The sequence below is a fragment of the Aquarana catesbeiana genome, linkage group LG11, assembly GCF_042186555.1.
Source record: "Aquarana catesbeiana isolate 2022-GZ linkage group LG11, ASM4218655v1, whole genome shotgun sequence".
In the NCBI taxonomy this organism is placed as follows: Eukaryota; Metazoa; Chordata; class Amphibia; order Anura; family Ranidae; genus Aquarana; species Aquarana catesbeiana.
In genome coordinates, this window is record NC_133334.1 from 272,638,805 (window position 1) to 272,656,775 (window position 17,971).

Below are 17,971 nucleotides of genomic sequence, written 5' to 3' on the forward strand. Positions count from 1 at the left end.
ATATCATCAACAGCCGAGTAACTGTGGAGAGAGATAAGAGCTGGCAATTAGCCGACAACTGAGCGGCCAGCTCAGAGAAGGAAGGGCTGAGCCCAGCCCCGAGACCTGTGTCCATTCAGGCACGGAACCGCGGTCCCACCCCCTTTCTCTTTTTTCATTGGCTGACTGACTTTGATTGACAGCGGTGAGAGCCTATGGTGCTGCGCTGCTGTCTCAACCAATGAGGAGGGAGAGTCACGGGCAGCCTACAACATTGCCGGATCTAGAGGGACCTCAGGTAAGTATTATGGGTACTGAGGGGGGGGGGCTGCTGCACACAGAAGGCTTTTTAACTTAACTTTTAACCTCCTCTGTGCAGCTGGTTTTACACAGAGTGGCCCCGATCCTCCTCTTCTGGGGTCTCTCTGCGGCGCTCATCTTCTCGAGTTCCCCGCGTGATAAGCGCTCTCCCTCGGGGCACTCGCACGGGCGCGCTCCTGTGTCCTGCTGCGTCTATTGACACAGACAGCAGCACTTGGCCCCGCCCCCCGGCTCCCGCGTCATTGACAGTAGCGGGAACCAATGGCTGCGCTGCTATCAATCTATCCAATCAGCACCCAAGACAGCGGCTGGAGCTGGTGTGCTCGTAAGACCGGGTTCAGGTGAGTAAAAGGAGGGGGGTCTGGGGGGGTTCTGCACTATAGAAAGTTTTTCACCTTAATGCATAGAATGCATTAAGGTGTAAAACCACAAGCGTTTACAACCCCTATTAATGCATAGAATGCATGGTCCCGCCCCCCTGTCTCGTGATTGGTTTGCTGGCTATGATTGACAGCAGCAGGAACCAATGGCTTATGTGGCTCTGTTCCCTCCGCAGCCATGGTTCCTCTAGCGCCGGCTCCATTCGGATCTCTGATGCTCTGGAATCGCAGGTTGTGAACTGGCGAGCTGGGCTTGCCGGCCCGCCATCCCAGAGCAAGAGGTCGTGGGCAACGCCAGAGGACTCCGCGGGCCATCGGTTGCACTAAATCCGCTTTTTGTCCCCAGTGAAAAGATTGCTGTGTTGCTTTTTGGTGCAAATTAAAGTGAAAGACAATGTACCTCACCACCATATGTGCGCCAATTCTCCTGTATTCCCGCGCCCAACTAACATATAATGGCAGAAATCCAGCTTGAAGGTGATCTCACCTTTTATGTATTTTATTACTTTATATGCTTAGCTCGGATTTCCAAAGTTTGATACCCCCAGAGACCGGCACCTTTAAAAAAACAAGCCGGCAATAGCAGTTGCCATAATTCTGTCTGACGGGTTGCCTTAAAGACTCCATTAATGTTTTGCATATTTCTGGGTTAGTTTGTCCGATCAATTCCCTGCAGGGAGAGCAAAGTCTGCACAATGCAGCCTGCTAACCTTGTGCTGATTCACAGCTATTTCTTTATACAAGTTCTACATCATGATTTCAGAATATGTTTCGTCTTCACTTTTTAACACCTGCTGGAGGTTTAGTGTTTTGTTTTGTTTCTTTGTTTTGTTTTGTTTTTTTCTTTTGTTTTTTGTTTTTGCAGGTTTAGAATGTAAATCTAAGGAGTTTGGGATTCCTAAAAACTATATACCTTGAAGAAAATAACTTTTTTTTTTTAATATGATAATAGCGACGTCTGCATTGCAAATGAACTGCTTGTTTTCATAGGAGCTCCGCTACCACGCTGGTTCAAGGCGTGTTACAGCCTGGTGCCTAAAGCGGTTTTCGTTGTTTGCACACACTGTTGATTTACATGTTAATTTCTTTACCACTTTTTTTTTTTTTATATATATATTAGAGTGATATTTATTTTTAGCGTTTTTAGTGTTGTTTTTAGCAGTAGATGGGGGATGGGGCTTTCTTTTAGAGTTTTAGTTGCATATCTTAAAGTGACGCTGTCAGTTTGCCCTTTGGGGTAATGCAACAGAGTCTACAGATGGCTCACACCCTCAGGCCTAAATGTTTATATGTCTGGGATCTTTCATTCACTCCCCATACTGCTGGAGCCCATGCTAACGAAAGCTGAATTCCAGAAATTCAGCTCCTTTTTTTAAAAAAAAATGAAGGCACACATTGGTTAATTTGCAGGAAAGAAAATTGCATAATCTATGGCCTGCCTTAGTCCAGCGAGGTGCATGACTCTTCCTGGGCTTGGCTCTATTATTTACACTATATTACCAAAAGTATTGGGACGCCTGCCTTTACACACGCATGAACTTTAATGGCATCCCAGTCTTGGTCCGTAGGGTTCAATATTGAGTTGGCCCACCCTTTGCAGCTATAACAGCTTCAACTCTTCTGGGAAGGCCGTCCACTCTATGGGAATGTTTGACCATTCTTCCAGAAGAGCATTTGTGAGGTCAGGCACTGATGTTGGACGAGAAGGCCTGGCTCGCAGTCTCCGCTGTAATTCATCCCAAAGGTGTTCTATCAGGTTGAGATCAGGACTCTGTGCAGGCCAGTCAAGTTCATCCACCCCAAATTCACTCATTCATCTTTTTATGGACCTTGCTTTGTGCACTGGTCCAAATAATTTGGTGGAGGGGATTATGGTGTGGGGTTGTTTTTTAGGGGTTGTTCTAGGTCCCTTACTTCTTAAGGCATCATCATACCAAGACATTTTGGACAATTTCATGCTCCCAACTTTGTGGGAACAGTTTGGGGATGGCCCCTTCCTGTTCCAACATGACTGTTGCACAAAGCAAGGTTCATAAAGACATGAATGAGAGAGCTTGAGGTGGAGGAACTTGACTGGCCTGCACAGAGTCCTGACCTCAACCCAATAGAAGACTTTTGGGATGAATTAGAGCGCAGACTGCGAGCCAGGCCTTCTCGTCCAACATCAGTGCCTGACCTCACAAATGCGCTTCTGGAAGAATGGTCAAACATCCCCATAGACACCTTCCTAAACCTTGTGGACGGCCTTCCCAGAAGAGTTGAAGCTGTTATTGCTGCAAAGGGCGGGCCAACTCAATATTGAACCCTACGGACTAAGATGCCATTAAAGTTTATGCGCGTGTAAACACAGGTGTCCCAATACTTTTGGTAATATAGTGTATATCTGACAGCTAATATATAAAATCTCTCTCTCTCTATCTATATCTATATATATAATGTGCGGGTAAAGGCTGACGTCCCAATACTTTTGGTAATATAGTGTATATCTGACAGCTATTTTTTATATATAAATATATATATCTAGATATATCTAATATTTGTAGTACTCCCAGACCGGTAGAGCGACCCTGATCCTTCTGAGCTCTGCAGCTGCTATGCCTGCCCCTCCCCCTCTCCTGCCCAACCACAAGCCTTGGTATTATGTGAAACAGTACACATTTTAAATTCCCAAAGACGTGGTCTCCTAGGTAGGATTATAACCCCAACCTTAAATCTAGTCTACACAACGAAACGCGTTGTTGACGTCATCACGCCGGAACCAGAAGTTGCGTCGCCACAACTTTAGTACAGATGAAAGTGTTGGATGTACCATGGTGGCTTCACATCCATACATTTCAGTAAAGATGGTCTCTAAGCCTTAGCGATTTGTTTTTGGTGTGTAACTAAAAAGATGAGAAGACCCGTGTCCGCTCCGACCTAGTAAGATCACAAAGATGGAACTTTAATCAGATAAGGTGCAGCTTATTATACAACTGGCTCTGTTGCTTTGTATTATGACACGTCGGGAATTTTTTTCATGCAGATTTCTAAATTTACCGAAAGGTCCACTTTAAACTTGACACCACAGTCCAGAACCTCAACCAGAAAATTAAATATATTACAATTAGAAGCCACGTTGAGTTACCGTAATTTCATGAAACTGACCGATATAGGCGTAAATACGAACAATGCGATTATTTCCTGTTCACCTTTAATCGGCGGTGACATTTGCGAGCTCCCGAATGGTTTCGGCGTCATTTTGACTTTCAGAAGACACGCCGTTTTTTTTTCCGGAGAGCGCATCGAGCCGAAGTTTGAAGACAGGGAGGAATAATTATGCCTTCATGGCTCAGTAAGCTGGCACAGGCGCCCATGAATGATGCCCGGATAGTTGTGCTGAGAGAATGTCTGCAGCCTGGTGGAAGTGTTGCGTTCAGGAAAAAAAAAAAAAAAGAAGCAGCGGCCGCACTGAGTGCTAATTATTTGCGCGTCTGCCTGCGATAAATGAGCCGTGATAGCAATAAACGTTCTAATTCTCTATTAGCACAAGCGGCTGATCCTGTAAACAGTCAAATGTTTATTAGGCTTTCTACCCCACTTGCTGGAGCTTTGTGTTTTTATCCTCACACTTTTTTTTTTTTTTTTTTATCTTTTTATGTTTTTCAGCTTACCGAGTTCTCGTTTTTTAAATGACTTCTTTATTCTTTCTCTTTGTTTTAAAAATGTATTTGTTTATTTTTTTTTTTTTTTAATGATGGTTTCAATTATTACTTTACCCCTGTGTTATTTTATCTTCTTTTGCAGTAAAGGTCACTGTGCTGAATTTCCAAAGCCCAACAACTGGCCTTTTCCCGACCGTCACTGTGGGCGACTGCAAGAATGCCAAAGTCCACGACAGCCTGTACTGCGCTGCCAGCGCCTGGGCCTTGGCACTGGCGTACAGGTAAGCAATGCCAGCTTTGCTTAAATTAGGTTCACAGCAAGTACATCTAGATCCAGTAATATGCTGTCCAGGATTAGACTCCCTTCAAAATCATTTCCCTCGGCATTGGATCAGGATGATCAGCAGCACTGAGAATAGTTTGTTTTCCTGATTCAGACCTGTTTATTTATGGCCTGCTGAAGGGAAGTGGCTTGTAGATTAGATGTTAAAACTGAACTCCAGGTAAACCGCTTAATATACACATGAAATATGTATATGGCAGTGGTCTCCAAACTGTGGCCCTTTGCTTGCCTTTATTTGGCCCTTGGGGCGCTACTCCACCAACTGACACCATTGATGGGGCCCCATTCTCCCTACTGACACCATCAATGGGGCACTATTTCCCCCAACTGACACCATCAATGGGGCACTATTTCCCCCTACTGACACCATCAATGGGGCACTATTTCCCCCTACTGACACCATCAATGGGGCACTATTTCCCCCTACTGACACCATCAATGGGGCACTATTTCCCCCTACTGACACCATCAATGGGGCATTATTTCCCCCTACTGACACCATCAATGGGGCACTATTTCCCCCTACTGACACCATCAATGGGGCACTATTCCCCCTACTGACACCATCAATGGGGCACTATTTCCCCCTACTGACACCATCAATGGGGCACTATTTCCCCCTACTGACACCATCAATGGGGCACTATTTCCCCCTACTGACACCATCAATGGGGCACTATTTCCCCCTACTGACACCATCAATGGGGCACTATTTCCCCCTACTGACACCATCGATGGGGCCCCATTCCCCCTACTGACACCATCGATGGGGCCCCATTCCCCCTACTAACACCATCAATGGGGTACTATTTCCACCAATTGAAACCAATGATGGGGCATTATTCCTCCTACTAACACCATCAGTGTTGCTCTATTCCACCAACTGACATCTATGATGGGGCACCATTCTCCCTACTAAAAGCATCAATGGGGCACTATTTCACCAACTGACACCAATGATGGGGCCCCATTCCCCCTACTGATACCATCGATGGGGGCCCATTCCCCCTACTGGCAACATCGATGGGGCCCCATTCCCCTTACTGACACCATCGATGGGGCCCCATTCCCCTTACTGACACCATCAATTGGGCACTATTCCAACAACTGACACTGATGATGGGGCACCGTTCCCCCTATTAACAAAATCAATGGGGCACTATTCCACCAATCGCCTCCAATGATGGGGCACCATTTCCCCAACTGACACAATCAATAAAGCACTATTTTTGTCATTGATAACAACAATGGGGCACTATTCCTCCCATTGAAACCAGTGATGGGGCACTGATGCACAGGCATTTTCTGCTCCCACTGGCCACAGTCCTGTTACTGTAAAGCCTGAAGGATAGTAAACTAGCCCTTTGCTTTGAAAGTTTGGACACCCCTGGTATATGGGAACCATTTTACCTGCTAAAGTTTCTGGTTTTTGGTCCGTCCAGTCCTGAGATTTACAGAGCTCTGCCACACAGAACAGCCATGAGAACTTATATTTCTCTGCTGCAGTTAAAGTGGTTGTAAACCTCAGTTATGAAATATAAACAAAGCATATCCCTCTATAGTGTGTACTTGTCTCACTCCAGAGCACTAAGTGTCATTTCTGTCAGCTGCTTCCTTCCTCTGCTATCAGCATGAATCACTTCACGCAAGTTTTCCTGACACTAAGAGGAAAAAGGTGACACGGGAGGGAGCTCCAGCACACAGCTTGTGATTAACCGCCTCAGCTCTGTTCCTGTGTGTGTGTGTGGGGGGGGGGGGGTCCCTTTCCTCCAATCTGCTTTCAGAGCTCTCCTCACTGAGGTCTGCAAAGTGTAATTTCAGCTCCCCGCTCCGTTTTCTGAAAGCTCAAAGAAGAGAAGACTGCAGATAAACAGGTACAACTTATGTAGGAGATTTGTTTCATCTCTGTGTATCACCTGAGGCCGGTTACCTCACTGGCTATACAGTATGTAAGAGTTTATATAGTTTGTCTCTGTTGTTTACATAGGCAGACCGCCGTTCTGCTTCTCTCCTAAACGATCGGCGAGTTCTGCCAGGCCTCAAGTCCACCGGACCCGCTGATTGGCTCCCGCTGTGGTTGCCCAATCACAGCGGTGAGTGGGTCACGCGCCCCAGACCTGGAAGTGCGGGATCACGTACAGGTACGTCACTCTGCACAGGAGAGCCGCCTTGCCGCTCTATATCTACTGTATACTGTCGGCAAGCGGTTATTGGGCTCATCTCTCTGTCACTCTGTTCTTTCCTCCTATCATTATGCTTCTTTTTGACACATGACACTGCAGCACGGTTGATTGTTGTTTTGTGCTGCTTCTCCCTTCCCCAGTCTGAACTCTGCTGTACAGGGGATTGTAGGAGGCCGATTCCAAGTCATGTTCTGGTACTTTATGATTGATGAATTTATGATTTAATATAGAGAGTTGCATTGTTTTATGTTAATTATATCTGCCTGGAGTGGCAGAAAGCAGGAGGTGGTTGAAGAAATCCTGACGTTTCACTTTTAGTAGATCCAAGGAAGTCCGCAGCACTTTGTATACCAGTAGGGCATCTATATACAGGTGATCATCTATATACAGGGGAGGAATCATCTATATACAGGGGAGGAATCATCTATATACAGGGGAGGAATCATCTATATACAGGGGAGGAATCATCTATATACAGGGGAGGAATCATCTATATACAGGGGATCATCTATATACAGGTGATCATCTATATACAGGGGAGGAATCATCTATATACAGGGGAGGAATCATCTATATACAGGGGATCATCTATATTCAGGGGATCATCTATATACAGGTGATACAGGGGATCATCTATATACAGGGGATCATCTATATACAGGTGATACAGGGGGTCATCTATATACAGGGGAACATCTATATACAGGTGATCATCTATATACAGGGGAGGAATCATCTATATACAGGGGAGGAATCATCTATATACAGGGGATCATCTATATTCAGGGGAGGAATCATCTATATACAGGGGAGGAATCATCTATATACAGGGGATCATCTATATACAGGTGATACAGGGGGTCATCTATATACAGGGAATACAGGGGATCATCTATATATACAGGGGAACATCTATATACAGGTGATACAGGTGATCATCTATATACAGGTGATACAGGGGATCATCTATATACAGGGGATCATCTATATATACAGGGGATCATCTATATATACAGGGGATCATCTATATACAGGTGATACAGGGGATCATCTATATACAGGTGATCATCTATATACAGGTGATACAGGGGATCATCTATATATACAGGGGATCATCTATATATACAGGGGATCATCTATATATACAGGGGATCATCTATATATACAGGGGATCATCTATATACAGGGGATCATCTATATACCGGTGATCATCTATATACCGGTGATCATCTAGATACAGGAGATCTTCTATATACAGGGGATCATCTATATACAGGTGATACAGGGGATCATCTATATACAGGGGATCATCTATATACAGGAGATCATCTATATACAGGGGATCATCTATATACAGGTGATACAGGGGATCATCTATATACAGGGGATCATCTATATACAGGTGATACAGGGGATCATCTATATATACAGGGGATCATCTATATACCGGTGATCATCTATATACCGGTGATCATCTAGATACAGGAGATCTTCTATATACAGGGGATCATCTATATACAGGTGATACAGGGGATCATCTATATGCAGGGGATCATCTATATACAGGGGATCATCTATATATACAGGGGATCATCTATATACAGGGGATCATCTATATACAGGTGGTACAGGGGGTCATCTATATACAGGGGATCATCTATATACAGGTGATACAGGGGATCATCTATATATACAGGGGATCATCTATATATACAGGGGATCATCTATATATACAGGGGATCATCTATATATACAGGGGAACATCTATATACAGGTGATACAGGTGATCATCTATATACAGGTGATACAGGGGATCATCTATATACAGGTGATACAGGGGATCATCTATATACAGGTGATACAAGGGATCATCTATATATACAGGGGATCATCTATATATACAGGGGATCATCTATATATACAAGGGATCATCTATATATACAAGGGATCATCTATATATACAGGGGATCATCTATATATACAGGGGATCATCTATATACAGGGGATCTGTTATCAAGGGCAGCCAGGGACTTGTTCATATTTGTAGATCTGTTTGTTATCACTGAACTGTATCAATGCCTATAATTCTATAGAATATTTCCCGTATCTCTTATGGCGGAATGTTAGAGATATTTCTATTTGAACTGGTGGTCCGTTTTTTTATCTCGTGTGTCATTTTCCTTCCTCTCCCTCTTTTGTCTTATAACTAGTGTGATTGCGCAGAGAACCGCGACTCCCCCACCAGGATGCAGCTATTGATCAGGCCTGTTTAATGATTCGCTAAAACGTCGTCGTTCGTTATGTGTGTGTGTGGGGGGGGTCGTCTTTCTTGCAGACACCAGATAAAAATGAAGCACAGTTCTGAGTCTCAGCCTGCGGCTCTGCATGTCGCTGTTTTTATTGTGAAGTTGCAGAGACACATTTTAAGTCTATAAAACTGACCCCACCGAGTCATCTTTGTCGTCAATCCGTCTTTTTCCATGCTTCAATGGCGAAACTGGCCACACACAGCCTTAAAGTGTATGTCTGGGGGGGGGGGACTTTTAGTATGTCTGCACACTGCAGGTACTGAAAAATACAAATCCTATGCTGCCACCAGCTGAAGCTTCCTACTTTTACTTGCCACCAAAAAAATACCAGATGCAGCTTGTGACTTTTTAAGACCCGGTTTACACAGGGGGCGACCTGTCGGGTGACTTATCCTCCTGACAAGTCTCGCCCCATTCTGTGCAATGGAACCGTTCTAATAGGAGCGACTCAAGTCGTGATGTGTTGGGTTTGCCCCAGACATAGCATTTTCTTTGATGGCCAAAAAGTTCAGTTTTAGTCTCATCAGACCAGAGCACCTTCCTCCATACATTTTGGGAGTCTCCCACATGACTTTTCACAAACTCAAAACGTGCCATTTTGTTTTTTGCTGAAAGTAATGTCTTTCTTCTGGCCACTCTGCCATAAAGCCCAACTCTATGGATCGTACGGCTTATTGTGGTCCTATGTACAGATACTCCAGTCTCTGCTGTGGAACTCTGCAGCTCCTCCAGGGTTACCTTAGGTCTCTGTGCTCCTCTCTGATTAATGCCCTCCTTGCCCGGTCTGTGAATTTTGGTGTGCGCCCGTCTCTTGGCAGGTTTGCTGTTGTGCCATGTTCTTTCCATTTGGTTATGATAGATTTGATGGTGCTCCTAGGGATCATCAAAGATTTGGATATTTTTTTATAACCTAATCCTGACTTGTACTTCTCAACAACATTGTCCCTTACTTGTCTGGAGAGTTCCTTGGTCTTCATGGCAGTGTTTGGTTAGTGGTGCCTCTTGCTTAGGTGTTGCAGCCTCTGGGGCCTTTCAAAAAAGGTGTGTATATGTAATGACAGATCATGTGACACTTAGATTGCACACAGGTGGACATCATTTCACTAATTATGTGACTTCTGAAGGTAATTGGTTGCACCAGAGCTTTTTATGGGCTTCATAACAAAGGGGGTGAATTATGGTTGCCACCTCATCCCTTTAAACCCGAACACATATTAATTACACGGGTTCTGTGGCTGATTAAGGTGGTAATTAAACTCACTTGGTGCCTTATCGGCATTTAATTAGCCTCAGAACCTGAGTTATTCAAAGGTGTTCGGGTTTAAAGGGATGAGGTGGCAACTCTAGGGTGAATACATCCGCACATGCCAATGATCAGTTTTTTATTTCTGAAAAATAGTTTTATGTATATATTTTTCTAATTTCACTTCACCAACTTAGACCATTGTGTTCTGATCCATCACATATAATTCAGATTAAAAAAATATTGAACTAAAAGGCTGTAATGTAACAAAATAGGTAAAATTCCAAGGTGGGTGAATACTTTTGCAAGGCACTGTATATATGTGAATAACTATATAAAGAAAGCTGCTACCACAACTATGTATTTATTTCATTTATTTTTTAGTAGCACAGGTTTTTTTTTATTTTTTTTTATTTACTTGAGTAAGGGCAGATGATTTATGTAGCATTTACTTCCTGAAATCCATCTTCCCTTAGCTCAGGCATGCAGACAGGAGAGTGTGCTTAGCTAAGCAAACCTCTCTACCTTTTCTCCCCTCCTGGAGACTCCTGGGATGTATGACATCATTTGCCCAGACAAGGAACCAGCAAGTAACTAAGGAAATTAAAAAAAAAAAAGTTAAAACAAGTAAATATTATATACTTTACTATCTATTTGCTAATTCTAGCATACAGATTAAGTATAGTCCAAGTTGATTGAGAGACTGAAGTTCCACTATAACCACTTACGGACCGCCGCACGCCGATATACGTCCTACGTTTGAAGAGGAATATCGTTATGGCAGCAGCTAGCTGCCATAACCCCGGTATCCTCTTCTTCAGCCGGCGGTCTGCTTTCCGATAAGGGTGGTCTCTGCAGCGGATTTGCTGTAAGATCACTTTTATCGGCGGCGGGCTCACGCTCTGGTGCCCTCCGCCACTTGCCGGAAAATATAATTATATATATATATATATATATATATATATATATATATATATATATATATATATATATATAAAATATATATATATATATATATATATATAATTATATTTTAATTTTTATTTTAATTAAAATAAAAATTTTTATTTTAATTCAAAAAAGTGTATTTTTTGGAAAAATAGTGCGCTTGTAAGACCGCTGCGCAAATACGGTGAGACAAAGTATTGCAGCGACCGCCATTTTATTCTCTAGGGTGTTAGAAAAAAAATGTATAATGTTTGGGGGTTCGAAGTAATTTTCTAGCAAAAAAAAAACCTGATTTTAACTTGTAAACAACAAATCTCATAAAGAGGCTCGGTCCTTAAGTGGTTAAGCACTTTATCAGAGATATAAAAATTATGCTATTAAAAGCCGGTGTAGTGGTCTAACCCCCCCCCATAATCATTCTTTACAAGTATTTCCTTGCTGTCTACATTTTAACAAATGCGATTACCGCGCAGAAATCTATCATTTTCAAGCATGCCTTTTGAGAATTCTACCTCCGGGCTCGGATCATTCTTTCACCTAACCTATGATTCTGTTAATTGAGGGCTATGGATTGTGCAGCTATAATGATCCTGAATCTCCGCTCTTGTCTGAATTATAATTCAACTCCCAACAAATTATTTTACTTGTGTGGCGAGCTTTAGACTGTTCGCGGTAATCCATGCAAAGTGACATTCACGTGTCTTTTTCCAGGTGCCCAGCAATTAAGGTGCTTAACTCAAATTTGCGCTTATTACCATATTACCACCATTTCTTCCTTTTGTGCTCGGCATCTCTTGAAATGACAGTAATGGAGAGGAATTGAAATAATGGTGCAAAAGAGGATTTAAAGTGTAAAAGAGGATTTAAAGTGTAACGAAAGGCAAAACTTCTTTTTTTTTTTAGTTTTGCATAGAGTAGAGAGGGATTAGAACATCTGTCAGGTGTTTATCACTAAGCCCCCCTTCACACTTGACAGATCAAAGTCGCATGACGAGTCCCACCCTATTTATGGCTAACCGTTCATAGCAGTGCGACTCTTTCGGATCACGTGACAGCCAATCACGGCGGCTCACATGATCTTAAACCTCATCCTAAACCTCTTAAAGGGCCGGGAGGTGCTCACGTGAAGAAGTTAACCTCTTCCCGCCCAAAGGTACGTCATATGACATCCTTGACTTTGTACGGGGGTATATCTGAATGATGGGTGCAGCTACAGATATCGGCTTTTCCAGCCGGCGATTCCCTACACCAGTGATGGTGAACCTTGGCACCCCAGATGTTTTGGAACTACATTTCCCATGATGCTCAACTACACTGCGGAGTGCACGAGCCTCATGGGAAATGTAGTTCCAAAACAGCTGGGGTGCCAGGGTTCGCCATCACTGCCCTACACCATAAAAAGATCATAGCGGCTGTTCCACCGCTTGTTTGTTCTTACGGGTGACGAAAGGGGACGCTCCGGCCGCCCTCCGGTGCTTCTACCGATTCCATTAGTAAATTCGGAGAACGGATCCGCCGGCCCCCCGGATGGTGACCATAGAGATTTCCGGTGGACCAGATGGTTGCTGGAGTCTCTGATTGTTCAGGGGCCGGGCGCGATGTTATGATGTTCAGCCTTCCCAGCCTAGAGGTGAGATGTGGGGTCTTATTGACCCCACATCTCACTGTAAAGAGGACCGATCGTGCCATATTCCTATTACAAGGGATGTTTACAAAATGTATTTATTTTTTTTAAAGTGTCAAACTAAAAAAAGAAAAGTAAAATTAACAAGGAAAAAAAAAAAAAAAGTTTAAAGCGCCACTGTCCCCGTGAGCTCGCACACAGAAGAGAACGCCTACGTAAGTCCCGCCCACATATGAAAACCGTGTTCAAACCACACGTGTGAGGTATCGCCGCGAACGTTAGAGTGATAGTAATAATTCTAGCCCTAGACCTCCTCTGTAACTCAAAACATGTAACCAGTAAAAAAAAAAATTTAAACCGTCGCCTATGGGGGGTTTTGAGTGCCGAAGTTTGTCGCCATTCCACGAGCGTGTGCAATTTGGAAGCGTGACATGTGGGGTATCAATTTACTCGGCGTGACTTCATCTTTCACATTATGCAAAAAAATTGGGCTAATTTTAATGCTTTTTTTTTTTAAAGCATTTCCAAAAAAAAAGTGTTCGAAAAATCGCTGCACAAATACAGTGCGAGATAAAAAGTTGCAACGACCGCCATTGTATTCTCTAGTATCTTTGCTAAAAAAACATACAGGATCTCACACACCCCTCACATTTTTGTAAATATTTTCTTCTATCTTTTCATGTGAGAACACTGAAGAAATGACACTTTGCTACAATGTAAAGTAGTGAGTGTACAGCTTGTATAACTGTGTAAATTTGCTGTCCCCTCAAAATAACTCAACACACAGCCATTAATGTCTAAACCGCTAGCAACAAAAGTGAGTACACCCCTAAGAGAAAATGTCCAAATTGGGCCCAATTAGCTATTTTCCCTCCCCGGTGTCATGTGACTCGTTAGTGTTAATAAGGGGGGGAGGGGGGGTGGGCAGCTAGGGGGGTATCTTGCAGCAGAGAAGGTTTTTTACCTTTTAATGCATAGATACATTAAGGTAAAAAACCTTGAGGGTTTAATATCTATATAACACACTGACAATATGTACATTATGATGACCTATTTCACATGTATTGAATAATATGGAAAGAGACTCCAGTTCCTTCATCTGGCAGATTAAATGAAATGAAAATGTGCAGCAATTACAACCACCACAACAGATCTCAGTTTTTTATGTTGCGCGTATATATATATATATATATATTTTTTTTTTTTTTCCGTTTCAACACAACTCTGTCATGCGAAGCAGTCCGGGAACACGTTACCAGAATCATAATTTTTGCACATTTTTATCTCTCGTGTTTTTCTGCCCGGTGTGCTGCGGTCGGCTCTATTTTTGGCTCCTTTTCGGGGGGAAAAAAAATATAAAGCATTTATCATTGTGCTGACCCTGTTACATTATTCCAGCACCTTCCCTGGCTAGGCCTGTAATGAGATCAGTGCTTTGCGCTCATGGCGGAATAAGTACATTTAACACAAAGTGACGTGTGCATAATACGGGGTGACGGTGGAGATATCGGAGACGTATCTGTGGGTTGTTTAAGATTCGGAGCAGGATCCTCGTCTCTCTCCGTGCTAAGCTGCTCCTAACAAGGTATCTCGTCTGTACATCAATATGACTGTGAAGTGGGCCCCAGCTCGTTTCATTCTTCTAAATGCGAATCGCGATGGCGTGACAGCGAGTTCTCTCCTTCCCTGCGCTCCTGCCTGCCTGCAGGCGGAACGAGCAACCTTTCCAACGGGTTAAATAAATCATCTATGTATTTGCTCTGCTTTTAAAGGGCAAGAACATCAAAAAATATTCTTCCCACTGATCACCAATGTAAGGAACATTCTTCTCACTGATCACCAATGTAAGGAACATTCTTCCCACTGATCACCAATGTAATGAACATTCTTCTCACTGATCACCAATGTAAGGAACATTCTTCCCACTGATCACCAATGTAAGGAACATTCTTCTCACTGATCACCAATGTAAGGAACATTCTTCCCACTGACCACCAATGTAAGGAGCATTCTTCTCACTGATCACCAATGTAAGGAACATTCTTCTCACTGATCACCAATGTAAGGAACATTCTTCTCACTGATCACCAATGTAAGGAACATTCTTCTCACTGATCACCAATGTAAGGAACATTCTTCTCACTGATCACCAATGTAAGGAACATTCTTCCCACTGATCACCAATGTAAGGAACATTCTTCCCACTGATCACCAATGTAAGGAACATTCTTCTCACTGATCACCAATGTAAGGAACATTCTTCTCACTGATCACCAATGTAAGGAACATTCTTCTCACTGATCACCAATGTAAGGAACATTCTTCCCACTGATCACCAATGTAAGGGACATTCTTCTCACTGATCACCAATGTAAGGAACATTCTTCTCACTGATCACCAATGTAAGGAACATTCTTCTCACTGATCACCAATGTAAGGAACATTCTTCTCACTGATCACCAATGTAAGGAACATTCTTCTCACTGATCACCAATGTAAGGGACATTCTTCTCACTGATCACCAATGTAAGGAACATTCTTCTCACTGATCACCAATGTAAGGGACATTCTTCTCACTGATCACCAATGTAAGGAACATTCTTCTCACTGATCACCAAAGTAAGGAACATTCTTCTCACTGATCACCAATGTAAGGAACATTCTTTTCACTGATCACCAATGTAAGGAACATTCTTCCCACTGATCACCAATGTAAGGAACATTCTTCTCACTGATCACCAATGTAAGGAACATTCTTCTCACTGATCACCAATGTAAGGAACATTCTTCTCACTGATCACCAATGTAAGGAACATTCTTCTCACTGATCACCAATGTAAGGAACATTCTTCTCACTGATCACCAATGTAAGGAACATTCTTCTCACTAATCACCAATGTAAGGGACATTCTTCTCACTGATCACCAATGAATTTTATTTTTAGAAGAGGTTCCCAAGACGTGGAAATTATTTCAGGGGTTCTTTAAGGGTAAAAGGTTGAGAGAAGCTGTTCTAACACTTCCTTACTATATATACTGTATTGTATATATGTCCCACTATATATATAAAAATAATTGTCTTTCTATTCAGCTGAATGAGTTTATGTGCAGCTTTATCGTCATGTAATTGATTATTATTGTGACTAATGACAGGAGTGTATTCATCTCTCAGCCTTCATACCCCGTGCGTGACTTCCATGATATCGTGCTGGTGGATAAGAGACATGAATGAATAAATAATTGCTTACTCGCATTTATAAATACATTCTTTAGCCTGATGTGGATTTCTTAATGGTTTGCTGTCACTTCTTGACGTTCGGCAGTGTAGTCGTCTGTGGCGAATTTCCAATATACTTGATTATTTTATCTGTGTCCTGATTACCATACAGCGGTAAATTGAATCTAATGTTGGGGGCGTTTATCTGAACCCCTGGCAGATATAAAAACCTAACTGAATGCAGTTATGTAGAGGGGTAGAGGGAGCAGCTTGAGCCAATAAGGGCTTCATTGATCTTTTACATTGTTTTAGTCTCCTGCTGAACATGCTTATCAAGGGGAGGGGGTAATGCACAGGAATGACTTCAGCATCCTGCAGCTTCATTGTTCATACAGAGACTGGGGCAGATCCTGAACCACACTGGTTTGCTGCAAATGTATATCTGGGCAAAGAAAAAGTAAAACATGTAGCAGATCAATGCAATACTTGCAAATTTCTCCGTCTTGTTAGTTTAAAGCTGAATACCGGAAATTCAGCTACTTTGTAAAAACTGCAGGCGTACAATGAGTTAAGTCTAACATACAATGAGTTAAGTCTAACATACAATGAGTTAAGTCTAACATACAATGAGTTAAGTCTAACGAGGTGTCTGCCGACTTATCCCTATTCACATCTGACAGGGCAGTGGTCTCCGTTCCTTTAAGAGCAGAGTTGCTGGAACTGCTATGCCCCCCCCCCCCCCCCCCCCTCCTTATGCCCATTCACTGCAATGCAATGCAATGCAAATGCAATGTTTTTGGAAAAAAAAGTACACTTTAATTAATAAAAAAAAAAAACTAAATAGTAACGTTAACCCAATTTTTTTGTAGAATGTGAAAAATGATGTTACGCCACGAGCATCGTGATCTTTATTCTAAGCAAAAAAAAATGTTATTCTAATTTTTCCCAGAATCGTGCAGCTCTACTGCACAGCTGCACCAGATTTTAACTTCAGCTTCTTCAATTTAAGCTAATAAAAATCTGGAGGCTGATTGGTTTCTATGCAGAGCTGCACCGGATTTTACACTCTCCAGTTTTAGTAAATCAACCCCACTGTGTGTCTCTTTTTTGCAGCATCATTAGTTCTTGAAGATTGTAAACTGAGCCAAACTTGCACGGCTCGGTGTACAATTCTTTGGTACCGAGGATGAATTATTTCATAGGCCCCTTCCTCCACTAGAATTGGCCCATTCAATTGCATGTATTTGCCGTAAACTAAGCTGTTTACCACCCACATGTCTAAACGTCAAAATCTGGTCGATTCATGAAGTGGAAACTGTTAATAAATTAAAAGCTTCAGGGACAGTTCACACCACATGCAGTCCAGTGCATTTTTTCTGCATCAAAAAACGCATGAAATGTAGTTTATATGGTTTACCATGGCATCGTTTACACCCAGGGCCCATCCAAATTCACTTATCAGCTATTTGCAGGCAGTGCAGGCTCATGGGGCAGCTGCTTTTGGGCCCCACAACAATGACTGGGCCCAGGGCAGCGGCCCCTTTTGCCCTGCGTTAAAGAGGGGCCCTTGTTTACACCAGTGCAGTCAGCTCCAGGGTGTTCCAGTTCCAGAAAGAAAGCAGAACATGCTGCATTTTTCCTGCACTGAACTGTACTTGAATGCTGTAAAATGCACCAGAACGCATCATAAAACGCACCAGACCCCAGTACAGTGAAAAAAAATAATAGGAAAAGAGAAGAAAAAAGCATCTGGAATGTATCTGGAATTCAACAAAAAGGCCCCG

The 17,971-nt window shown here is 42.8% G+C and overlaps 1 protein-coding gene across 2 annotated transcripts in view; it reads left to right on the forward strand.

Annotated features, from left to right (window-relative positions):
• The window catches only part of PHKB (phosphorylase kinase regulatory subunit beta), a 313,679-nt gene that overhangs the window by 46,076 nt on the left and 249,632 nt on the right, over nt 1-17,971 (forward strand). For both annotated transcript variants that reach the window (XM_073605832.1, XM_073605831.1), the window contains exon 3: nt 4,464-4,602. In XM_073605832.1, the coding sequence (XP_073461933.1) occupies nt 4,464-4,602 (139 nt within the window). The remainder of the gene's footprint in view (nt 1-4,463; nt 4,603-17,971) is intronic.